The 20,439-nt window shown below is 41.8% G+C and overlaps 1 protein-coding gene across 1 annotated transcript in view; it reads right to left on the reverse strand.

The window, feature by feature from the left end:
* CDHR3 (cadherin related family member 3) overlaps window positions 1-20,439 on the reverse strand; it is a 99,486-nt gene that overhangs the window by 46,948 nt on the left and 32,099 nt on the right. Inside the window, exons 6-11 of the mRNA XM_075342568.1 lie at window positions 19,883-20,031; window positions 17,252-17,441; window positions 12,929-13,100; window positions 11,811-11,913; window positions 11,624-11,722; window positions 9,103-9,329 (exon numbers count right to left, since the gene is read on the reverse strand). Coding sequence (XP_075198683.1) covers window positions 9,103-9,329; window positions 11,624-11,722; window positions 11,811-11,913; window positions 12,929-13,100; window positions 17,252-17,441; window positions 19,883-20,031 — 940 coding nt within the window. The remainder of the gene's footprint in view (window positions 1-9,102; window positions 9,330-11,623; window positions 11,723-11,810; window positions 11,914-12,928; window positions 13,101-17,251; window positions 17,442-19,882; window positions 20,032-20,439) is intronic.

Here is a 20,439-nt window from a genome sequence, read left to right on the forward strand (position 1 = left end):
TACCACCCGCCACCAGGTTCACCCAGTTTGCCGTCAGTGAGATGTAGCGTCTCTGTCCACTTCCGCTTGTCCACGTGTCTGAGGTTAAGTGGACCTTCCCTGTTATGGTGTTGGTGAGAGCCCGTTTGATGTTTACGGACACATGATTGTGGAGCGCGGGGACAGGACAAAGAGAAAAAAAGTGCCGGCTAGGCACAGAGTACCGATGTTCTAACACTGCTAAAAGGTCGCGGAAAGCCTCTGTTCCCACAAGCCAATACGGCAATATCTCAAGGGCTAGCAATCGTGCAATGTGTGCAGTTATGGCTTCTGCCCTTGGCTGCGTAACGGGGTATTTTCGTTTCTTTTCGAAGGTCTGTGGTATGGACAACTGAACGGAATGCTGGGACACCGAAGCGGATGTGTTCGTTGATGATTGAGTTTGGCCAACATCAGGTTGGGAGAAGGAGGCATCAGCGCCACCTCTTCTTGCACACCAGTTTGGGGAGCAGGCAGCCCAGGGGAAGTGGTAGAGTTTTGAGTCTGGAAATCGTGTTTTTCACCTAGAGCTTTTAACCTCCTAGTGGTGTGCTTGGCTAACATATGGTTTTTCATGCTGGAGGTGCCCAATCTGGAAGTATTTCTTCCTCTGCTAAGCTTGTTCTGACAGATTTGACAAATGGCAACCGTTTGGTCCGAAGGACTGTTGGAAAAAACTCCCACATAATCGCAGCACGGACCCTTGGACTCTGAGATGGCACAGGTGATGCACGGACCCTTGGACTCTCATTTGCCACATGTGGTGGTGTCATGTGCACAGTTGGTTGACCTCTGGCAGTGGTCGAAACCCTATCTCTTACAGCCTTTTTGCGGCCTATGGGCACATGCTCCTCTGCACTGCTGCTCTCGCAATCCATGCCACCCGTCCATGTTGGATCAGTCACCTCATCATCGACCAGGTCGTCTTCAAATTCCTGAAGGTCAACATCTTCGGTAATTGAGGTTTCAGGCTGACCTGATGGAAACTGTGTCTCATCATCCTCCAACACTTCCACCTGATTGCCCAGCATTTCACGCTCAACAACATGGCTTTCTTCTGGCCTTGGGGGCTCAAAGATCTGTGCATCACTGCACACCATTGCTTGTTTCCTTAGAATACTGATGCTGTGAGGAAGGAGGACCAGGTTGAGGATTCGATGGCACAGCCTCTGGGCTACTCAAGTCTGTTTGTGTGGACCCTTGGGATTTGGTACTCGACAAGTAACCGGAGGCATTTTCTCCTAGCCAACTCGTTACCTGTTCGCACTGTTCAGGGCGCAAGAGTGGTTTCTCACGTGGACAAGAAAATTGGGATAGGAAGGCAGAGGTAGATAAAGCAGGAACCTTTTTCTTTGGCTCATTCACATTGCTTGGGCGACCACCACTGTCACTACCACCTCGTCCACGGCTCTTACCGTCTCTTTTTCCCATTTTTTTTGTTTGATTATTTGAAGGTGAATACTGTAACGTGACCTTTTGTACAGGCAGTGGAACAACACTTTTGCCGGGTTGTTAAACCTGTGTTAATAGTTTCCCACGATAGCTGTTTCTGTAAGTCTAAAAACCGCAAGGTACCTTTATTAGACAAAGTACCACTTGGAGGAGTCGACAAAGATGTTGTGAATGTCTTTTAGCCCTAAAAGATAACAGGGTTTGACAACACTTTTATTTTAGTATTGGTTTTTGGCACTCAGACTGTGTTTTAGTTTGAGCAGGACACTATGTAGGTTCTGTAAGATATGAAGACGCCACCACCGGGATGCTAGCTTGGTGCTATAACGGTATTTGGCTTCAGGCAGGAGTAGAGGCACTGACACCGAGTATTAATTAAAAATTTGGTAACACTGACACTGTGTTTTAGTAAAAGCAGGACACTATGTAGGTTCTGTAAGATATGAAGACGCCACCACCGGGATGCTAGCTTGGTGCTATAATGGTATTTGGCTTCAGGCAGGAGTAGAGGCACTGACACTGAGTATTAATTAAAAATTTGGTAACACTGACACTGTGTTTTAGTAAGAGCAGGACACTATGTAGGTTCTGTAAGATATGAAGTCACTACCAAGATGCTAGGTTGGTGCTATGAAGGTATTTTGCTTCAAGCATGAGTAGAGGCACTGACACCGAGTATTAATTAAAAATTTGATGACACTGTGTTTTAGTAAGAGCAGGACACTATGTAGGTTCTGTAAGATATGAAGTCACTACCAAGATGCTAGGTTGGTGCTATGAAGGTACTTGCCTTGAGGCACAAGTAGTGCCACTAATACCGAGTATTAATTAAAATTTGGTAACACTGACACTGTGTTTTAGTACGAGCAGGACACTATGTAGGTTCTGTAAGATATGAATGAAACACCGGGATGATAGGTTGGTCCTATGACGGTATCGGCTTCAGGTAGAAGTAGAGACCGTGACAGCAATTTTCTTTTCTCTTTTTTTTTTTTTTTTTTTTTTTAAACTTGCAATATTTTTTTTAGCAGTAGGGTACTATGGAGTTTATGGAGTTGGCCATGAAGCCAACACAAGGACGCAACTGTGCTGGTATCAATTGAGATGGTGGCTGACAGGCACTACACCTAAACCCGTTGTTTGGTAAATTTTGTGACCATTTTTTAGGGAATTTGCAATACCTGTCCCTAGTTGAACACGCACAAGTGATGTAGTAGTGCTGGGATTGTTGATTATTAGTAGCAGATGTCAGGAAGGCTTTAAATCTTTACCTGCCGGTGAAAAAGCTCTCCCTATATCAGACACCACACTAACAGACCGTATGCAGCAGTAATAAGAGGGATTTTTGTTTTTTTGGTTTTTTTTTGTTTACAGATGGATCTCTCTAACCTAACAAAGCACTGCACTAACATTGACCCTATAGCTGGTTCTGCATTCACTGTTTTGCAGCCTGGCAATTTATGGAGCTGACTACTGGCTTCAGTCCTTAGAAGGACTATTTAGGAGTTTGAAGCACGATCGCTATCACCAACAAGGCACTGCACTGTCACTGGCCCTATAGCTGGTTCTGCATACACTGTTTTGCAGCCTAGCAATTGACTAGTGGCTTCAGCCCTTACAAGGACTATTTGACTATTTAGGATTTTGCAGCAGGAACGCTATGTCATACAATGCATTGCACTGTCCCTATACCTGGTTGTACGAATTTACACAGCTGCTAGTAGCTAATGCACACTATCTTCAGTCCTTACAAGGACTATTATTAGTTGGCTGTATAAACGCTCTCCCGCACACAGTACAGTCTATCTACACCGCCATCTGCCAACAGACTGCATGTTCACAAAATGGCCGCTGCCTTATATAGCCCCTATGACGCTGTGCGGTTAAGCCAATCACATTAAGACCATAACAAAGATGGCTGCGGCATTACTGTGAAGGCAAGCAACATCAGATGTGTTCTTTGGCTGGAAAACAGGCGCCAGCAAGTCAGAAATGAAAATGAAAGTATCGGAGCAGATGTTGTTTTATCCGTCGGATACCGAATAGTGGTGAATACATTCGCTCAAACCTAGTTATAATATATGGAGGGTTTGTGTAATACTTTATTATAAGGCTACACTTTGGGATGCTTTGTTTGTGGCCTATTTGTATGGCATTTAAATTATTTTAATTTGTTGTCTTATGTAATTTGTATTTGTATATTTGCACAATAAATTATATCAATTGGTGAGTGATCCCATTGTGCTGGCACATTGCTTTCTTTCTTTCCTTGTTTTTCTAAGGATGCACACACTAATACAAGGGGACAAGGATGGGCACATTACTACAATATAGAGACAAGGATTTTCACATTACTACAATATGAAGACAAGAATTGGGAACATTACTACAGGGTGAGGACAAAGATGAGCATATTGCTATAGGATGGGCACAAGGATTGGCACATTACTACAGGATGGGGACAAGAATGGGCACATTACAGGATTGGGACCAGGATGGGCACATTACTACAGGATGGAGACATGGATGGGGAACATTACTACAAGATGGAGACAAGCATGGGCACATTACTACAGGAAAGGGACCAGGATGGGCACATTACTACAGGATGGGGGCAAGGATGGGACATTACTACATTTACTACAGGATGGGGACAATGATGGGCACATTACTTAAATGTAACATGGATAGGCAGATTACTACAAGATAGAGACAAGGATGGGCACATTACTACAAGGGGACAAGGGTGGGCACATTGCTACAAGATGGAGACAATGAAAGGCACATTACTACAGGATGGGGACCAGGATGGGCACATTACTACAATGGGACAAGAATGGGCACATTACTACAAGATGGAGACAAAGATGGCCATATTATGACAGAATAGGCACAAGGATTGGCACATTACTACAGGATGGGGACCAGAATGGGCACATTACTACAGGATGGGAACAAGGATGGACCCATTACGACAGAATGGGGACCAGGATGGGCACATTACTACAGGATGGGGACAAGGATGGGCACATTACTACATGATGGAGACAAAGATAATAATAATAATAATAATAATTTTATTCATTTATATAGCGCTATTAATTCCACAGCGTTTTACATACATTGGCAACACTGTCCCCATTGGGGCTCACAATCTAAACTCCCTATCTGTATGTCTTTGGAGTGTGGGAGGAAACCGGAGTACCTGGAGGAAACCCACGCAAACACGGGGAGAACATACAAACTCCTTGCAGATGGTGTCCTTAGTTGGATTTGAACCCAGGACCCCAGCGCTGCAAGACTGCAGTGCTAACCACTGAGCCACCATGCCGCCCATGTCCACATTACTACAGTATGGGGACAAGGATGGGCACATTGCTACAGGATAGGGAACAGAATGTACACATTACTACAGGATGGGGACAAGAATGGGCATATTACTACAGGATGGGGACCAGGATGATGGGCACATTACTTCATCATGGAGATAAAGATGTCCACATTACTACAGGATGGAGACAAGGATGGGCACATTGCTACAGGATGGGGACCAGGATGGATACATTACTACAGGATGGGGACCAGGATGGATACATTACTACAGGATGGGGACCAGGATGATGGGCACATTACTACAGGATTGAGACAAGGATAGGGCACATTACTACAATGGGACAAGGATGGGACACATTACGATGGAATGGGGACCAGGATGGGGCACATTACTACTGATAGGGACCAGGATGGATACATTACTATAGGATGGGGACAAAGATCGGGCACAGTACTACAAGAAAGGGGACAGAATGGGGGCATTAATACAAGATGAGGACCAGGATGGTAACATTACTACAAGATGTTGGCCAAAATTACTATATGGTGCAAATTGTAAAATTATATTGCTTTTAACCCCTTTACAACCAAGGACATACCAGTACGTCCTTGGTCATATTTCGGTAATCACTGCCGGCTGGTGCGGTGAGCATTCGGTGATCCCTGCACATGTCTGCTGATTTGAACAGCCAACATGTAGGGCTAACAGGCAATCCATGCCTGTTTGCCACATAGATTGTGCTGTCAAAATGTGACAGTGCGATTTAAATGACCATCAGCAGCCCTGTGACATGATCAGAGGGAGACAATTGTTGCCATGGTAGCCATGGTTGCCATGTGATGACCCCTGTTGCTATCACCAAGTATTTCCTGTTAGCGCCAACAGAGCTGTGGCTCCCTTAGGAATACTGCATTTCTAGTGATCAGAGCTGTGCAGCTCTGATCAACAGAAATACACAAGCAATCAGACTACTGGTCCATAAATTTCCCTAGGGGGACTAGTAAAATAAATAAAAAATTAATATGAAAATATAAAAAAAACTAAAAGTTCAAATCACTCCCATTCGCCTCATTGAAAATAAAACAGTTAAAAAAAATAAAAATCTAATCATATTTTGTATCGCCGCATTCAGAAATGCCCGATCTATCAAAATATAAAATCAATTAATCTGATCAGTACATGGTGTGTCGAAAAAAAAAACATGCCAAAATTACGTTTTTTGGTTGACGTAAAAAAAATGTAAACTGCAAAAACTGTAAGCGATTACAGCTTAGCATCCGCACAAAAATGGTATAAGTAAAAATGTCAGCTCAAGACACAAAAAATAAGCCAGCATTGAGTCCCAGATCCCTAAAGATGAGAACGCTACAGGTCTCAGTAAATGGCGCAAAAAATGCAATTCTTTTTTTTTCACGAATTTCTGAATTTTTTTAACCTTAGATTAAAGTAAAAGTATACTTGTTTGGTATCTACGAACTCGTACCAACCTGAGACATCACACTGATACATCAGTTATACCATATAGTAGACACAATGAATAAAATATTCCAAAAACAATTGTGCAATTGCCCTTTTTTTGCAATTTCACCGCACTTGGAATTTTTTTCCCCCATTTTTCAGTACACTATATTGTAAAATTAGTGGCTTCATTCAAAAGTACAACTTGTCCCGCAAAAAATAAGCTCTGATATGGCAAGATTGATGGAAAAATAAAAAGGCTATGGCTCTCAGAAGAAGGAGGAGCAAAAAACAAAAACCAAAATCGTAAAATCGCCCAGGGGTGAAGGGGTTAAAAAGGGGATAAAATATAAAAACAAAATAAAAATAAAGGATAAAGAATTTTTTTACCATTAGAAATGCTTTTTTCTATGTAAACTAAAATAAACAAAAAACTGTAGGTTTGTTATTGCCACTTCTGTAACGACCCAAACTACAAAAACCGTAATAAAACCCATACAATGAATGCCATTTAAAAAAATAAGCACAAGGCATCGCTGAGGGTCTGGGATGTTGAGTGCAGGCGGGCTTCTCTCTCAAGGGGTCCTGGTCAACTCTCTCCGCTTTTCTCTAACCTGGAGTTTTCCCCAGGGGTGGGAGTTGAGCGTTTCTTATGTTGGAGGAGGAGCGAGGACACACGGATAGCCCAGACTTTGCACGGTTTGGAGGTGCCCCCCTTTTCGGCCCTTTTGCTTCCAGAGGGCCGGCATCCAACGGCTTGGCTGGAATACCTTAGACTTAGGTCGTTTTTGATGGCTGATAACAGACTTGGGCTTTTTGCGGTCCCGCCCACAAAATTTGAACAATTATTTTTGCTGGAGGATTCTCCCGGGCATCTTTTGTCACTGGTTTACTCCTTCCTGACTACAGAGGCGGATATGGGGGACCTTAAATATATCGAGAAGTGGAATAGAGATTTGGGGACTCCCATTCCAGAGGAGGACTGGAAAAAGTCCTTTATCCTCACCCATAAATTTTCCATTGCCTGCGCCGCACAGGAAAAAAATTATAAGATTCTGACACGTTGGTACAGGTGCCCAGATACTCTACACACAATATTTCCTGGGGTTTCAGATAGTTGCTGGAGGTGCGGAAGGGAGAAGGGGACAATGCTGCATATCTGGTGGGACTGCCCATTGATAAAGCCTTTCTGGAAGTCCGTGTTCAAGGCATACTCTATAATTAGTGGAGAGCAGTTGGTGGGTTCCCCTCAGATGGCATTGCTTTCAATCCTCCCAGGATCACTTAAATCACAGAAAATGGGCCTCCTGAGATTCTGTCTTACAGCGGCACGCATGGTGATCCCGAGATACTGGAGATCGACTGGGGTGCCATCTGTGAGGGAGTGGTATGCGGAGATGGCTATCATTCACAGGATGGAGTCCCTCACGGCAGAGACCAATTACTCAGTGGATACATTCCTTAGGATCTAGACCCCCTGGACCCTCTTGATTCCCTACCATTTCAGAACCTTATTGGTAACTCATAACCTGTGTTACGTCAGTCCAATGTAGCGGTCCAAGTACTGGGGAAGTAATCCCTACCATGCCTTCCCTCCCTCTCTTTCTGCTGCTCTTCTCCCCCCCTCCTTTTCTTTTCCCCATCTTTCCCTCTTACTACTTTCTTTTCTTTCTGGTTCTAGTTAAATCTTCTAATTTTTTTTGGCAGTGGCCTCGTTTTGGTTGAGGCGTATTTCTCCTTTGGAAAGAGACTGTTCGTATTATAAAATGTGGTTACATGTCCTATGCGTGCCTTATGGTAGTTAGTAAGAGAGGATGTATTAGTTAGGACGTGGCTTATATTTTTCTCTGTAAGTTGACACGTAGTAATCACTTATTTGAATCTTACTTTTTTTTTTCCTGTAAATTGTCTTGCTTACTTTAATAAAGAAAGATTAAACATAAAAAAATAAGCAAAAAATGTTTAAAAAAAATGTGATCCAAAGGTATATAGAAAAAAATACAGTATGTTGATCCAAGCATAAGGGCAAAATCGCATATTCAAGTCTATGGGTCTGTGAAAATCATGGACAGCTCAAGGATGGCATCAGCATGCAGCCCATGGGCTGCTAGTGATTAACATTGTAATGTGTAGCAGACATTTTATAATTTTTATCATTTATTTTACATTAGTTAAAATCACTGGTAAAACACTGTTGGAAATAACTAAAACCCTAACAAAACACTGGTGAAATTCAGATCCAAAACATTGATGACATTCAAACCATTTTTTTTTGTGCATGAGAAAAGTCACTAACATCTGAATGAGACCTGATGTTTTTTGTACTAACGATCCAAATGATTATATAACCTATAATCATAATTGTTATATCTGGTACTAATTGCCATTTATTTAGTAAAATTATCGTTTGATTGGAACACATTTACCTCCTGCTACAAAACTGATTGTGAAAATGTACAATATTCTCCACAACACGTGTGGCTTTCTATGGGAGTCTTCCAGAATAGGAGGCAAGATCTCGAGTTTTCCGGTTGTAGTATTTAGTGTACCAGGCTAATATTACCCAGTGCTTAAGCATTCAGTTTCTATTATTTTCACCTTACTAACAAATGTTTCATTAAATGATAAAAATCTATACTGATATACACAACACCATACTTAATCAATCTGGCCTATAATAATAATAAAAATATGCTCATGACAGATACTTCCACTTGTCCAAGCTAATTTAAAAAATGTAACATTGCTTTTGGCAATTTCTCAAATTTTCCTTTGAATAGCCATTGTTTTCAGAAATCTGCCAATATTAAGGAATTTACTTAAAATATAATTATTCTTACCGAAACTGTTGAAAATTTCGATCCAGAATCTGTTGCTTGCACAGTAAGCGTGTATATTTTCTGAGTTTCATAATCAGCATAATTATTAAGCTGCAATTCTCCAGTATTTGGATCAATCCAAAAAATGCTGGTGGCACCCAGAGTGCTACCACCACTTTGAATTGTGTAAGTGATCTTATCGAGGTAGTCCTTATCTGTAGCATATATGTAACCAATTATTGATAAAGCTGTAGAAACAATAACATATACATTATAATTTTATTACAACACTGAGTTTACCCCAGACAATAGAGAATTAAAATATTTAGTTGGGAGTCGCAAACAAAGTATCCTTTGAAGTATACTTTAGACATTACAGGTAGACAACTATAGTACAGCGATAAAAATAGTCATTGACAGGGGGATTCATCTTTGATGAGTGTTGGAGTGCTGCTAATTAAAGCCCGCACCTCAGATGGGAGCCATTTTGTGCAAGCTGACTGTAGCACTCGCATGGTTCTTTATAAGACAAAGCAATCGAAGGTATATAACAGTTTGGATATAAAACTTCATTTTCTTAGTACAGCTTAAAGGGATCCTGGTACATTAAGAAAATTGCATCAACGTGTTTTTGGATTTAGTACTCTCCTTAGTCACAATTAGGACGGTTCTATGTCCGAAACACATCAGTTTTTGCACTGATGCAATATTTTTTATGTACCTTGAACCTTTTAAGCTATACTAATAAAATGGTAGTTTTACAGCAAAAGGGATGGATACCTTTGTTTGTAGCTCAAGACAAGCAGGGTCTTTTACTTTTCATGTTTAGGATCTTCACAGTCAATCTACGGAAGCTGGTAAACTTTGTACATTGTGCCTGTTACAACTGAGCCCTTCCACTCACTTGGAAACTAACAAACCATGGGAGATGTTAACCAAAGATCCCTACACAGACTAAAGGGAGCTTTACACGCTACGATATCATTAATGTTTGATCGTCGGGGTCACATTGTTAGTGACGCACATCCGGCGTCATTAACGATATTGCAGCGTGTGATACTTACCAGCGACCTTAGGCGACCTCAAAAATGGTGAAAATCGTTCACCATGGAGAGGTCATCCCAAACTCAAAAATCGGTAAGGGTTGTTTAGCGTTGTGATTCATCACTCATGCGGCAGCACACATCGCTATGTGTGACACCGCATGAGCGAGGAACGTCTCCTTACCTGCCGCCGACCCCAATGTGGAAGGAAGAGGTGGGCGGGATGTTTACATCACGCTCAGCTCCGCCCCTCCGCTTTGATTGGCCGGCCGCTGTGTGACGTTGCGGTGACGTCACTGTGATGCCGAACGTCCCTCCTCCTTGAAGGAGGGCTTGTTCGGCAGTCACAGCGACGCCGCCGACCAGGTAAGTACGTGTGACGCTACCGTAGCGATAATGTTCGCTACGGCAGCGATCACAAACAATCGCATGCGCAACGGGGGTGGGTACTTACACGCTCGCTATCGCTACAAATTGCTAGCAATATCGCTACCGTGTAAAGCCCCCTTTAGAATACCCCAAACCTGACTCTATTTTGACCCTGTCTGACCACGGAGGTTGGAACCCTAAAGTAATGCAATGGCACCCCCATTCAACCTCAGCTGACCCTGAGTGTCCTTAAAAAGAACCTGTCAGCAGCATTTTACTAAGTACTAACAGAGGTCAACACAAATATGGATTTGTGTTGACCTACTGATTAAAATGGTACCTGAAGTGAACAAATCCATTTTGTAGATTTTCTTTAATCTGTGTATGAAGATTTCTTATCTTCATATCTTCATGCATAAGGTCTTCAGCTGTGTGTTGTTTTTTCATCCTTATTTAAATTACTGTGGGGGGGCACATGTACAGATTGATCTCATGGTGGGCTTCAGGAAGATGGCGTTGGTGCATATGCAGATTGCACAGTGCCACTGGCAGCATTTTACTGAAACCCACCATGAGATCTATCTGAGCATGTGCCAGCCCCATTTTGATGAAGCACCCCATGCAAATGATCTGCTCAAGCGCCACCCATATTTTTAAAAGGTAAATATTTTGTCAAATTTTCATTATATTTTTAGGTGGTGTCCCTATTTTAGCAATGTTGGTTCACCTTTGCTAAACTTACAGTTTTATATTAGGAAACAAAAAAACCCATAAATAGCAATTATTAAGTGCTTGCACAAGGTGATGGTTTGTTAATCCACCTGCAGAATATTGGCAGCTGTAAATGGTCACTGTCAGGGAAGACACACCATTCAGGTCAGTGAACACCCCTGGTATCTATTAAGCACTTGAGTCAAAGTCACACTAGCACTTGGACTTCAGTTTTTGTATATTCTGTTAATGGAACAGAGAACAGAACTATTAAAGTAAATGATCTGTCACATGACTGACGGTAGCAGCGCCAAACAGACCCCATTGATTGATCCAGTAAAGGATCAAAAGCAAATATGAACCTATCCTATGTTCACTTTACTATATTTTATGTACAGCAGCAGTACTGAATTACTTACGTGGAGAGAGCTCGGACACACTGAACACATAAGAGGAACTGTTGAATACTGGAGAAAATTCATTTACTGGAACTGTTTTGATATACACATACATTGTCTCTGAAAATAAAGAAGAAGCAGACATGGATTGTGTTGCAGGTTATATAAAAAATATACTCTATCCAGAAAATCCCATTACAGTACTTACTCTTGTAATTTGGAGGAGCTGTGTCCTGCACTTCAATTGTTAAACTATATTCGTTGCCTACAGCTATATTATTGGGATCTTCAAAGTTCAAATCACCTGTCAGCTAAAAAAGAGTATACAGTTATTAATGAGATGGATTATTTATAGGACAAACATAAAAGTAATTATCAATGCAACAAATACACATACACTAATTCAGTAGCTTATTGTTTTATAGAGAAAAAAATAACTTGTCTACACTTGAAGAACTCAGCAGTAAATACAATTGGAAACCTGACCTATTTTGTAAAATTGTTAAAATTCTGCTATTTTAAAGTTTCAGTTTTGGTAAAATGGTGAGACAACCATTATGTGCAAGAGAGATAATAAACTCCAAAGGATAATTAACTCCATATTGAGGAATTTAGAAAAGCGATACCAACTCTTAGGCGGGCTTTGCACACTACGACATCGCAGGTGCGATGTCGGTGGGGTCAAATTGAAAATGACGTACTTCCGGCATCGCATGCGACATCGTAGTGTGTAAATCCTAGATGATACGATTAACGAGCGCAAAAGCGTCGTAATCGTATCATCGGTGCAGCGTCGGTGTAATCCATGATTACGCTGACGCGATGGTCCGAGGTTGTTCCTCGTTCTGGCGGCAGCACACATCGCTGTGTGTGAAGCCGCAGGAGCGAGGAACATCTCCTACCGGCGTCACTGCGGCTTCCGTAGGATATGCGGAAGGAAGGAGGTGGGCGGGATGTTTACATCCCGCTCATCTCCGCCCCTCCGCTCCTATTGGAGCCGTCACATTGCCGTGTCACATTGCCGTGTGACGTCGCAGTGACGCCATACGACCCGCCCCCTTAATAAGGAGGCGGGTCGCCGGCCAGAGCGACGGTCGCAGGACAGCTGAGTCCATGTGAAGCTGCCGTAGCGATAATGTTCGCTACGGCAGCTATCACAAGGATATCGCAGTTGCGACGGGGGCGGGGACTATCGCGCTCGGCATCGCAGCATCGGCCTGCGATGTCGCAGCGTGCAAAGCCCGCCTTAGGCTTCCCATAATGATGGCAAATTAGTTGTCACATGCTTTTATATACCAGTGAAATACATTATAAAAAAACACCAACCACTATTTTTCCAGATCCAGCTGGAATGACTTGGAATCGATCATTGCTCCCAAGCCCAGAAATGCCAGTGAAATTGAAATTTTTGTTTATAGGGTCAACATCATTGTCTGTGCAATAAATTCTGAGATCGATAATGAGAGTGAGATTTACTTCAGTTTCAGGTACGTCTTGGCTGTAAAAAAATTCAATTATGTTACAATGGAAAGTGGTATACACAATTGTATGCATAATTTGCAATTTTTATATAAAAAAAAATCTGTTAAAATGAATGTGTCATTAGAAAATTACCTATTATTTTAACAAAGTTAAGTATTAAAATGATATTTCATATTTTCCTTCAATAATTATATATAAAAAAAAATAGTATTCTGAGATTCATTCAGTTTTCACTCATTTTCTACAATTGCCTCATTTGACACCCCTTTTAGATAGGAAGTGTCTCCTTGGCAATGAGCAATAAGCAAAAAAAAAAAACGAAAAACTAGGGATAAGAAGAAAATTGAGTCAGATAAAAATAGAAAGTAAAACTTGCTTAAAGCATGATTACAGCGTTTTGTTTTTTTTATTATTTCACTGCTGGAGAGGTGCTTCTAAGCTAAGTTCCCTGTGCCTTGCCTTACTTTCACCCTCCGACATCTCCATCTGTTATCAGCGTCGCTCTGCTCAGTCTTCTCCAGTTTGTGACCTGCCGGCTGCTCCAGTGTTTTATGGAGCAAGCCAGAGGTCACAAATCAATACAAGTCGAGAGCCTCATTCTGTCTCTCATAGACTTGTACTGACAGCTTGTGACATAACTTCTGATTGAGGGACAGTCAGAAGTTACAGTTACAAGATGGCGCTGCAAGAGTGGAGCGACGCCAGAAAAGATGAAAATGCCATTCTATTCTAACAGGGATAATAGTTTGCCACTCTGCAGATTTGGTGTGGTTCTCGGCAGTAAGACGCCACACCGATCAACATGTTATCACTTTTCCCGCAGATAGGTAATAACTTGTTTTCACTTTAAATTCAATTTAATTTCTCACCGTATGCCATTTCCTATTTTATTTCAACATGAAAATAAGCCTTAAAAAAGTTCTTTTTTTTCTGATAAAAAAAAAAATAATACATTCCCTTTATGAATCAGGCATGCATTCTGGAACATTTTATGCATTTATTTAATGTAAACAGAATGATCAATTCTAAAGATTTTGCCAGTAGGGTGGATTGGGACCAAGACAAGGTATTGTTTATCCTAATGAGGGACACTTTACAGAAATTCTAATATAAACTATTATTTTACAAGCTCCGACTGCTGAAATTACAACTAAAATATAAACCATAAGCTCTATATAAAGTCCTAGAATATATGGTTACAAATTAAAGAACCAAACACTGTTGCTACAAATAACAAGCCAATGCCATGTGCACCATATTCCTGTAGACTATACTAAGGCGGGCTTTGCACACTACGACATCGCAGGTGCGATGTCGGTGGGGTCAAATTGAAAATGACGTACTTCCAGCATCACATGCGACATCGTAGTGTGTAATGGCTCGATGATACGATTAACGAGCGCAAAAGCGTCGTAATCGTATCATTGGTGCAGCGTCGGCGTAATCCATGATTACACTGACGCGACGGTCCGATGTTGTTCGCTGTGTGTGAAGCCGCAGGAGCGAGGAACATCTCCTACCGGCGTCACTGCGGCTTCCGTAGGATATGCGGAAGGAAGGAGGTGGGCGGGATGTTTACATCCCGCTCATCTCCGCCCCTCCGCTCCTATTGGCCGCCTGCCGTGTGACGTCGCAGTGACGCCATACGACCCACCCCCTTAATAAGGAGGCGGGTCGCCGGCCAGAGCGACGGTCGCAGGACGGGTGAGTCCATGTGAAGCTGCCGTAGCGATAATGTTCGCTACGGCAGCTATCACAAGGATATCGCAGTTGTGACGGGGCGGGCACTATCGCGCTCGGCATCGCAGCATCGGCTTGTGATGTCGTAGTGTGAAAAGTGCCCCTGAGAGGTTGTGGGAAAGCATGAAACCCGACAGATTATGTGTTGTTACTGTTAAGATATTTGTGATTTTAAACATTGTCTGAACAAAGTGTTTGATTGTATTTCTCCCTTGTTTTGGACTGGTTTATTCAAATATACAGTCATGGCCAAAGTGTTGGCACCCTTGAAATTGTTCCAGAAAATGATGTTTTTCTCCAAAAAAAATGATTGCAGTTACTTATGTTTTGTTATACACAGGTTTATTTCTTTCGTGTGTTTTAGAACTGCACAAAAACACAGAGAAAAATGTAAATTGGACATAATTTCACACAAAACCCCTAAAAATAGGCCACACAAAATTGTTGGCACATTGAGCCTAATATTTGGTTGCACACCCCTTGGAATAAATAACTGCAAACAATCGCTTCTTATAACTGGAATTTTTTAACACTTTTCTTTTGCAAACTGCTCCAGGTCTGTCATATTTGAAGGGTGACTTCTCACAACAGCAATTTTAAGATCTCTCCACAGATGTTCAATGGAATTTAGATCCGGACTCATTGATGGCCAGTGGCCACTTCAGAACCCTCCAGCGCTTTGCTCCCATCCTTTTTTGGGTGTTTCTTGAAGTATATTTGGGGTCATTGTCCTGCTGGAAGACCCATAACTAGTGATGGGCGAACCCCCATACTTGGGATCAGGAGACTCGCCCGAGCTTTTTGTAAAGTTTGAGTTCGGGGCCGGAGATAACGCAAACTTACGCCCGAAACCCCAGGCTTGGACTTTACAGTTATGGAATGGGGCGGGCGGGCTGTAAAATAAAGAATATAGTTAATAATAAACATTGTCATTATACTTACTGATCCAGCGATTCGTCCTGCAGACCCGCTGACTCCCGGCCACTTCTGCTTCCGGGTCCAATCATTGACTTCCAGCGGTATTCACTGCACTGCTCGTCACTTGGCAGTCTTCGGCTTTTTTAAGCCGTGTTTGTGGTGAGATAGCGGGTCTGCAGGACGTGTCGCTGGACCGGTAAGTATAATCATAATGTTTTTTAATAATGTGTTTTTTTACAGCCCCTGGACCCGAACTGGACCCGAACTTTAACACGGGTTTCCTAGAAAAACCCTTGTTTGTGACCTTTTGGATGAACACTATGTGTTCGGTACGGGTCCAGAACTTTACAGTTCGAGTTTGCCCATCACTACCCATAACCTATGACCCATGCCCATCATTTTGCACTGGGCACTAAAATGCGACCCAAAATCCTTTGGTAATCTTCAGATTTTATGATGCCTTGCACACAGTCAAGCGCCCAGTGACAGAAGACGCAAAACAACCCCAAAACATCTTTGAAACTTCACCATATTTGACTGTAAGTACGGTCTTTTTTTTTCTTTGTTAACCTTATTTTCGGTAAGCAGTAGATTGATGTGTTTAACCAAAAGGCTCAATGTTTGTCTTATCTGTCCACAAGATGATTTCCCAGAAGGATTTTGTCTTACTCATGTGCATTTTGACAGACTTCAGTGTATCTTTTTTATGTCTCTGTGTCAGCAGTAGGGTCTTTCTGGATATCCTGCCATAGCTTTTCATTTAATTCAAATGTCAATGGATAGATAACACTGACAATCAAGTACCCTGAGCCTGCAGGAGAGCTGGAATTTTTTTAGAACTTGGCTGAGGCTCCTTATCCACTTGCCGTACTATCAATTTTTTTATGCCGTCCACGTCCAGGTAGATTAGCTACAGTGCAATGGGTTGTAAAATTCTTGATTATGTTGTGCTCGGTAGACAAAGGAACATCAAGATCTCTGCAGATGGACTTGTAACCTTGAGATTGTTGATATTTTCAACAATTTTGGTTCTCAAGTCCTCAGACAGTTCTTTTCTTCTTTTTCTCTACTCCATGCTTAGTGTGGCACAAACAATGCAAACATTGAGTCAACTTTTCCCTTTTTAACTGGTTTCAGGTGTGATTTTCATATTGCCCACACCTGTTACTTGCCACAGGTGAGTTTGAATGAGCATCACATACTTGAAATAAAGTTGTTTACTAACAATTTTGGAAAGGTGCAATTTTGTCGGGCCCATTTTTGGTGTTTTGTGTAAAATTATGTCCAATTCGCTCTTTTTACTCTTTTTTTGTTGTTCTAATACACAAAGGAAATAAATATGTGTATAACAAAACGTGTAATTGCGATTTTCTGGCAGAAATGCTTCATCTTCTGGATCAATTTCAAGGGTGCCAACACTTTTGGCCATGACTATATAATCTACATCAAATTAATTATGAAAGACAAACGTGAATAGGAAAAAGATAGGCTATAATAAAAGCTTCATACCTGAATGCATACTGTGTGCATGTTGGAGGATTATCGTTTAGATCCTGAATATTTATGGTAATAGTTGTTAAGTTTGAGTGACCAGCGCTTGGAAGATCACTCACTTTGATTTCTAGAGTTATGGTACTGTTAAGTTTGAGGGGTGTAACATCAACATCTATTCTCTTGGCTACCTGAATCACTCCAGTCACTAAAATAAAACGCAAATAAGGCAAAAAGAAAAATAAATGTAGAGAAATGCTTTTTTAATAGGACTGATCTGCCATCCTTTATATTTGAATCTCTTTAAAAGAGATTTATAGAAATACAAAACTAGGCACAGGTAAAGCATAAAATATAACAATTAGAATGGCATACTACAGTGACATGCTAAATGAATTAAAATTATATTTTTGATACTTTCTCTAGATCTTCAATGTTTTCCAAATGAGAGAAAAAGCTACACTCAACCTTGTTACTATCAGAGACAGTAAGACTATAAAGAAAAATTTGAAGGGATTATTTACAAAATCCCTGTTTGTTAAGGCCACGTCTCACTAAGCGACATTGCTAGCGACATCGCTGCTGAGTCATGGTTTTTGTGACTCAACAGCGATCTTGCTAGCGATGTCGCTGAGTGTGACATCCAGCAATGACCTGTGCTGTGAGGTCGCCGGTCGTTGCTGAATGTCCTGGACCCTTTTTTGGTTGTTGCTCTCCCGCTGTGAAGCACACATCGCTGTGTTTGACAGCGAGAGAGCAACGATCTGAATGTGCAGGGAGCAGGCTTCTGTGGACTTTGGTAACCAAGGTACACATCGGGTAAAAAAACAAAGAGCTTTGCTTGGTTACCCGATATTTACCTTGGTTACCAGCGTCCGCAGCTTCTAGAAGCCGGCTCCCAGCTCCCTGCATACGTAGCCAAGGTACACATCGGGTAACTATAAGCAAAGCGTTTTGCTTAGTAATCCGATGTGTACTATGGTTACCAAGCACAGCGTCGTTACATGGGTCGCTGGTGACTGGAGGCTGATCTATGATCGCTGTGGAGATCTGCCTGTTTGACAGCTCACCAGCGACCATGTAGCGACGCTCCAGCGATCCCTGCCAGGTCAGATCGCAGGTGGTATCGCTGGAGCGTCGCTTAGTGTGACGGTACCTTAAGAAGGGTCCATTGATAATTAGCTGATAACGCAGATTCTCCCACCTGAGATTCCTGGCAATCAACTTTAATCTATGGGTAAACCTACAATAAGCATTCAATGTTTCTGCATCTCCACCACACAGAAATTACGGTAAGGCTTACATATCATGCCTTTTTCTTCCAGTAAATAGACGATGCATGGTGCAGTTGTAAGGGAGTAGGAGCAGCAGAAGATGCAGTTATATAATACCTTGCAGTATCTGCGGGAGAACACCGCTATTTGCTGATTAAGAAGACCAACCAGGAATCAAGTAGCAAAATAGGTGTTTCCTCAAGGGAAAAGATTAGAAGAGATGCTGGATCAGGTGACAATTGTGGCGCAGTTACAAAATATAAAAGCCCGTGTCGGCAGCAAAAGGGAGGAGTCGGTGCCAAGATTTTTGAAGAGAATGGTTGTGTGAGCAGTTGAGCAAGCTTACAGTCAAACATCCGTGACCTGAGCAGAGATGAAGACTGTGACCCAATCCAGAGGATGACTAAGCACCGATGGTCAAGCACTGACAGTCAAGCACCAAAGACTGTGACCCGTTCCAGAGCTAGACCGTGCTAAGTGAGAGACGTTATCCACTAGTTTGGACTTGTAGCCTAGCGAGTTGAGACACAACTCCCATTAAGGCCTTTGTGCTGTTTGGGATACTTTAGATAGTTGCTGACAGTAACAGAAAGGACAATGATACTGATGCTCCCCTGGTAGAAGGAATAAGGGTTAAGATAATGTTAACAGTAACTGTTATTTAGTGGTGAATTAATAACTTTTAAAAACATTGTGTTCATGCTATGTATATCTATATTGCTGAATTTCTCCTTGTAAAATAATTTGTTTGCTTCCCACCATTTGTGCCATTCCCTTGTACCATACTTAAGGCACTATCCCTCTGAGTAAAATAAATACCTGTTGTTAAGTTACTAGTGTGTCAGCCTTCTCTGCATTGCTGCATTTGCCTAACCTGTTTACATAGTGAACAGTCAGCGCTTAGTACACAGAGAACGTTCTCACTTTCCTTCCTTCATGACTGACATCCTACTCCTCAACTTGTGTGTGAAGTAGGATTTCAGTCAAGGGCCAGTGGACATGATGATAGCACAATGGAGAATGGTAATTGTTTATAGCTCTACCAAAATGACAGTTGCAGGAAGAATATAACTTAACTTTCTTCCTGCAGCTGCACTTTCATTAAGAAAGCCACATATATTTAGAATGCTATTTACCTTATAGATTAGCACTATAGCTGCAGGTAAATCCTGGGTTTTTTTTTTGGGTGGGGGGGGGTTGCTGATAGGTTTCCTTTAACAGAAGTGAATGTTTGGAGTATAAAATTGCTGTGTGAGCATACTTGGCTGCTAATACAGTAATCTACATAATACCTAAAATGTATAGACAGAATATTTGGTAATAAGACAAGTTATACAGTCAGTATAAATTTACAATGTGACTATACTCATCATACATTGGTTTATTGAGAAATACTGATTTGGAGTATTGATGCTATAGTACAGTGTACTTGGAAATCCAACATCATCTGGATCCTTAGCAGTTATTGTGCCAACTATGAACCCTGGGTCCTTCTCCTCAGGAATGGTAAATGTTGTAGTTGACCTAAAAGAAAATAAATTTCGCTGTTTAATTAGTCCGAAGGCGATGGTAGCTTAAACGGGTAATCCGGATCAATTTTATTTTTTAACTATGGGCTTAAGAACTAACAGGCAGGTAGGGGCTCAGGGCAGATCAAACTGCGCTTGCACAGGAACTCAATGTCGGCTAGTCTAAATGACATAGAATGCATCATCCACACTAGCTTCAGAAGGAGGACAAAGATGGCCGAAAGAGGGGGCGCAGGACCCGGAGAATGGAGACGCTCATCCGACCAGTCTGCTCCGCACCGACCATTAGGTGAGTATTATGAACATCCGGTGTCAGGTTCCCTTTAAGTTACGTGAAAATCCTTTAACATGGCAACAGTAATTAATATATAAATCTATTGTACATTAAAAAATTATCTACATT

This window comes from Anomaloglossus baeobatrachus, chromosome 4 (genome assembly GCF_048569485.1).
Source record: "Anomaloglossus baeobatrachus isolate aAnoBae1 chromosome 4, aAnoBae1.hap1, whole genome shotgun sequence".
NCBI classification, from domain to species: Eukaryota; Metazoa; Chordata; class Amphibia; order Anura; family Aromobatidae; genus Anomaloglossus; species Anomaloglossus baeobatrachus.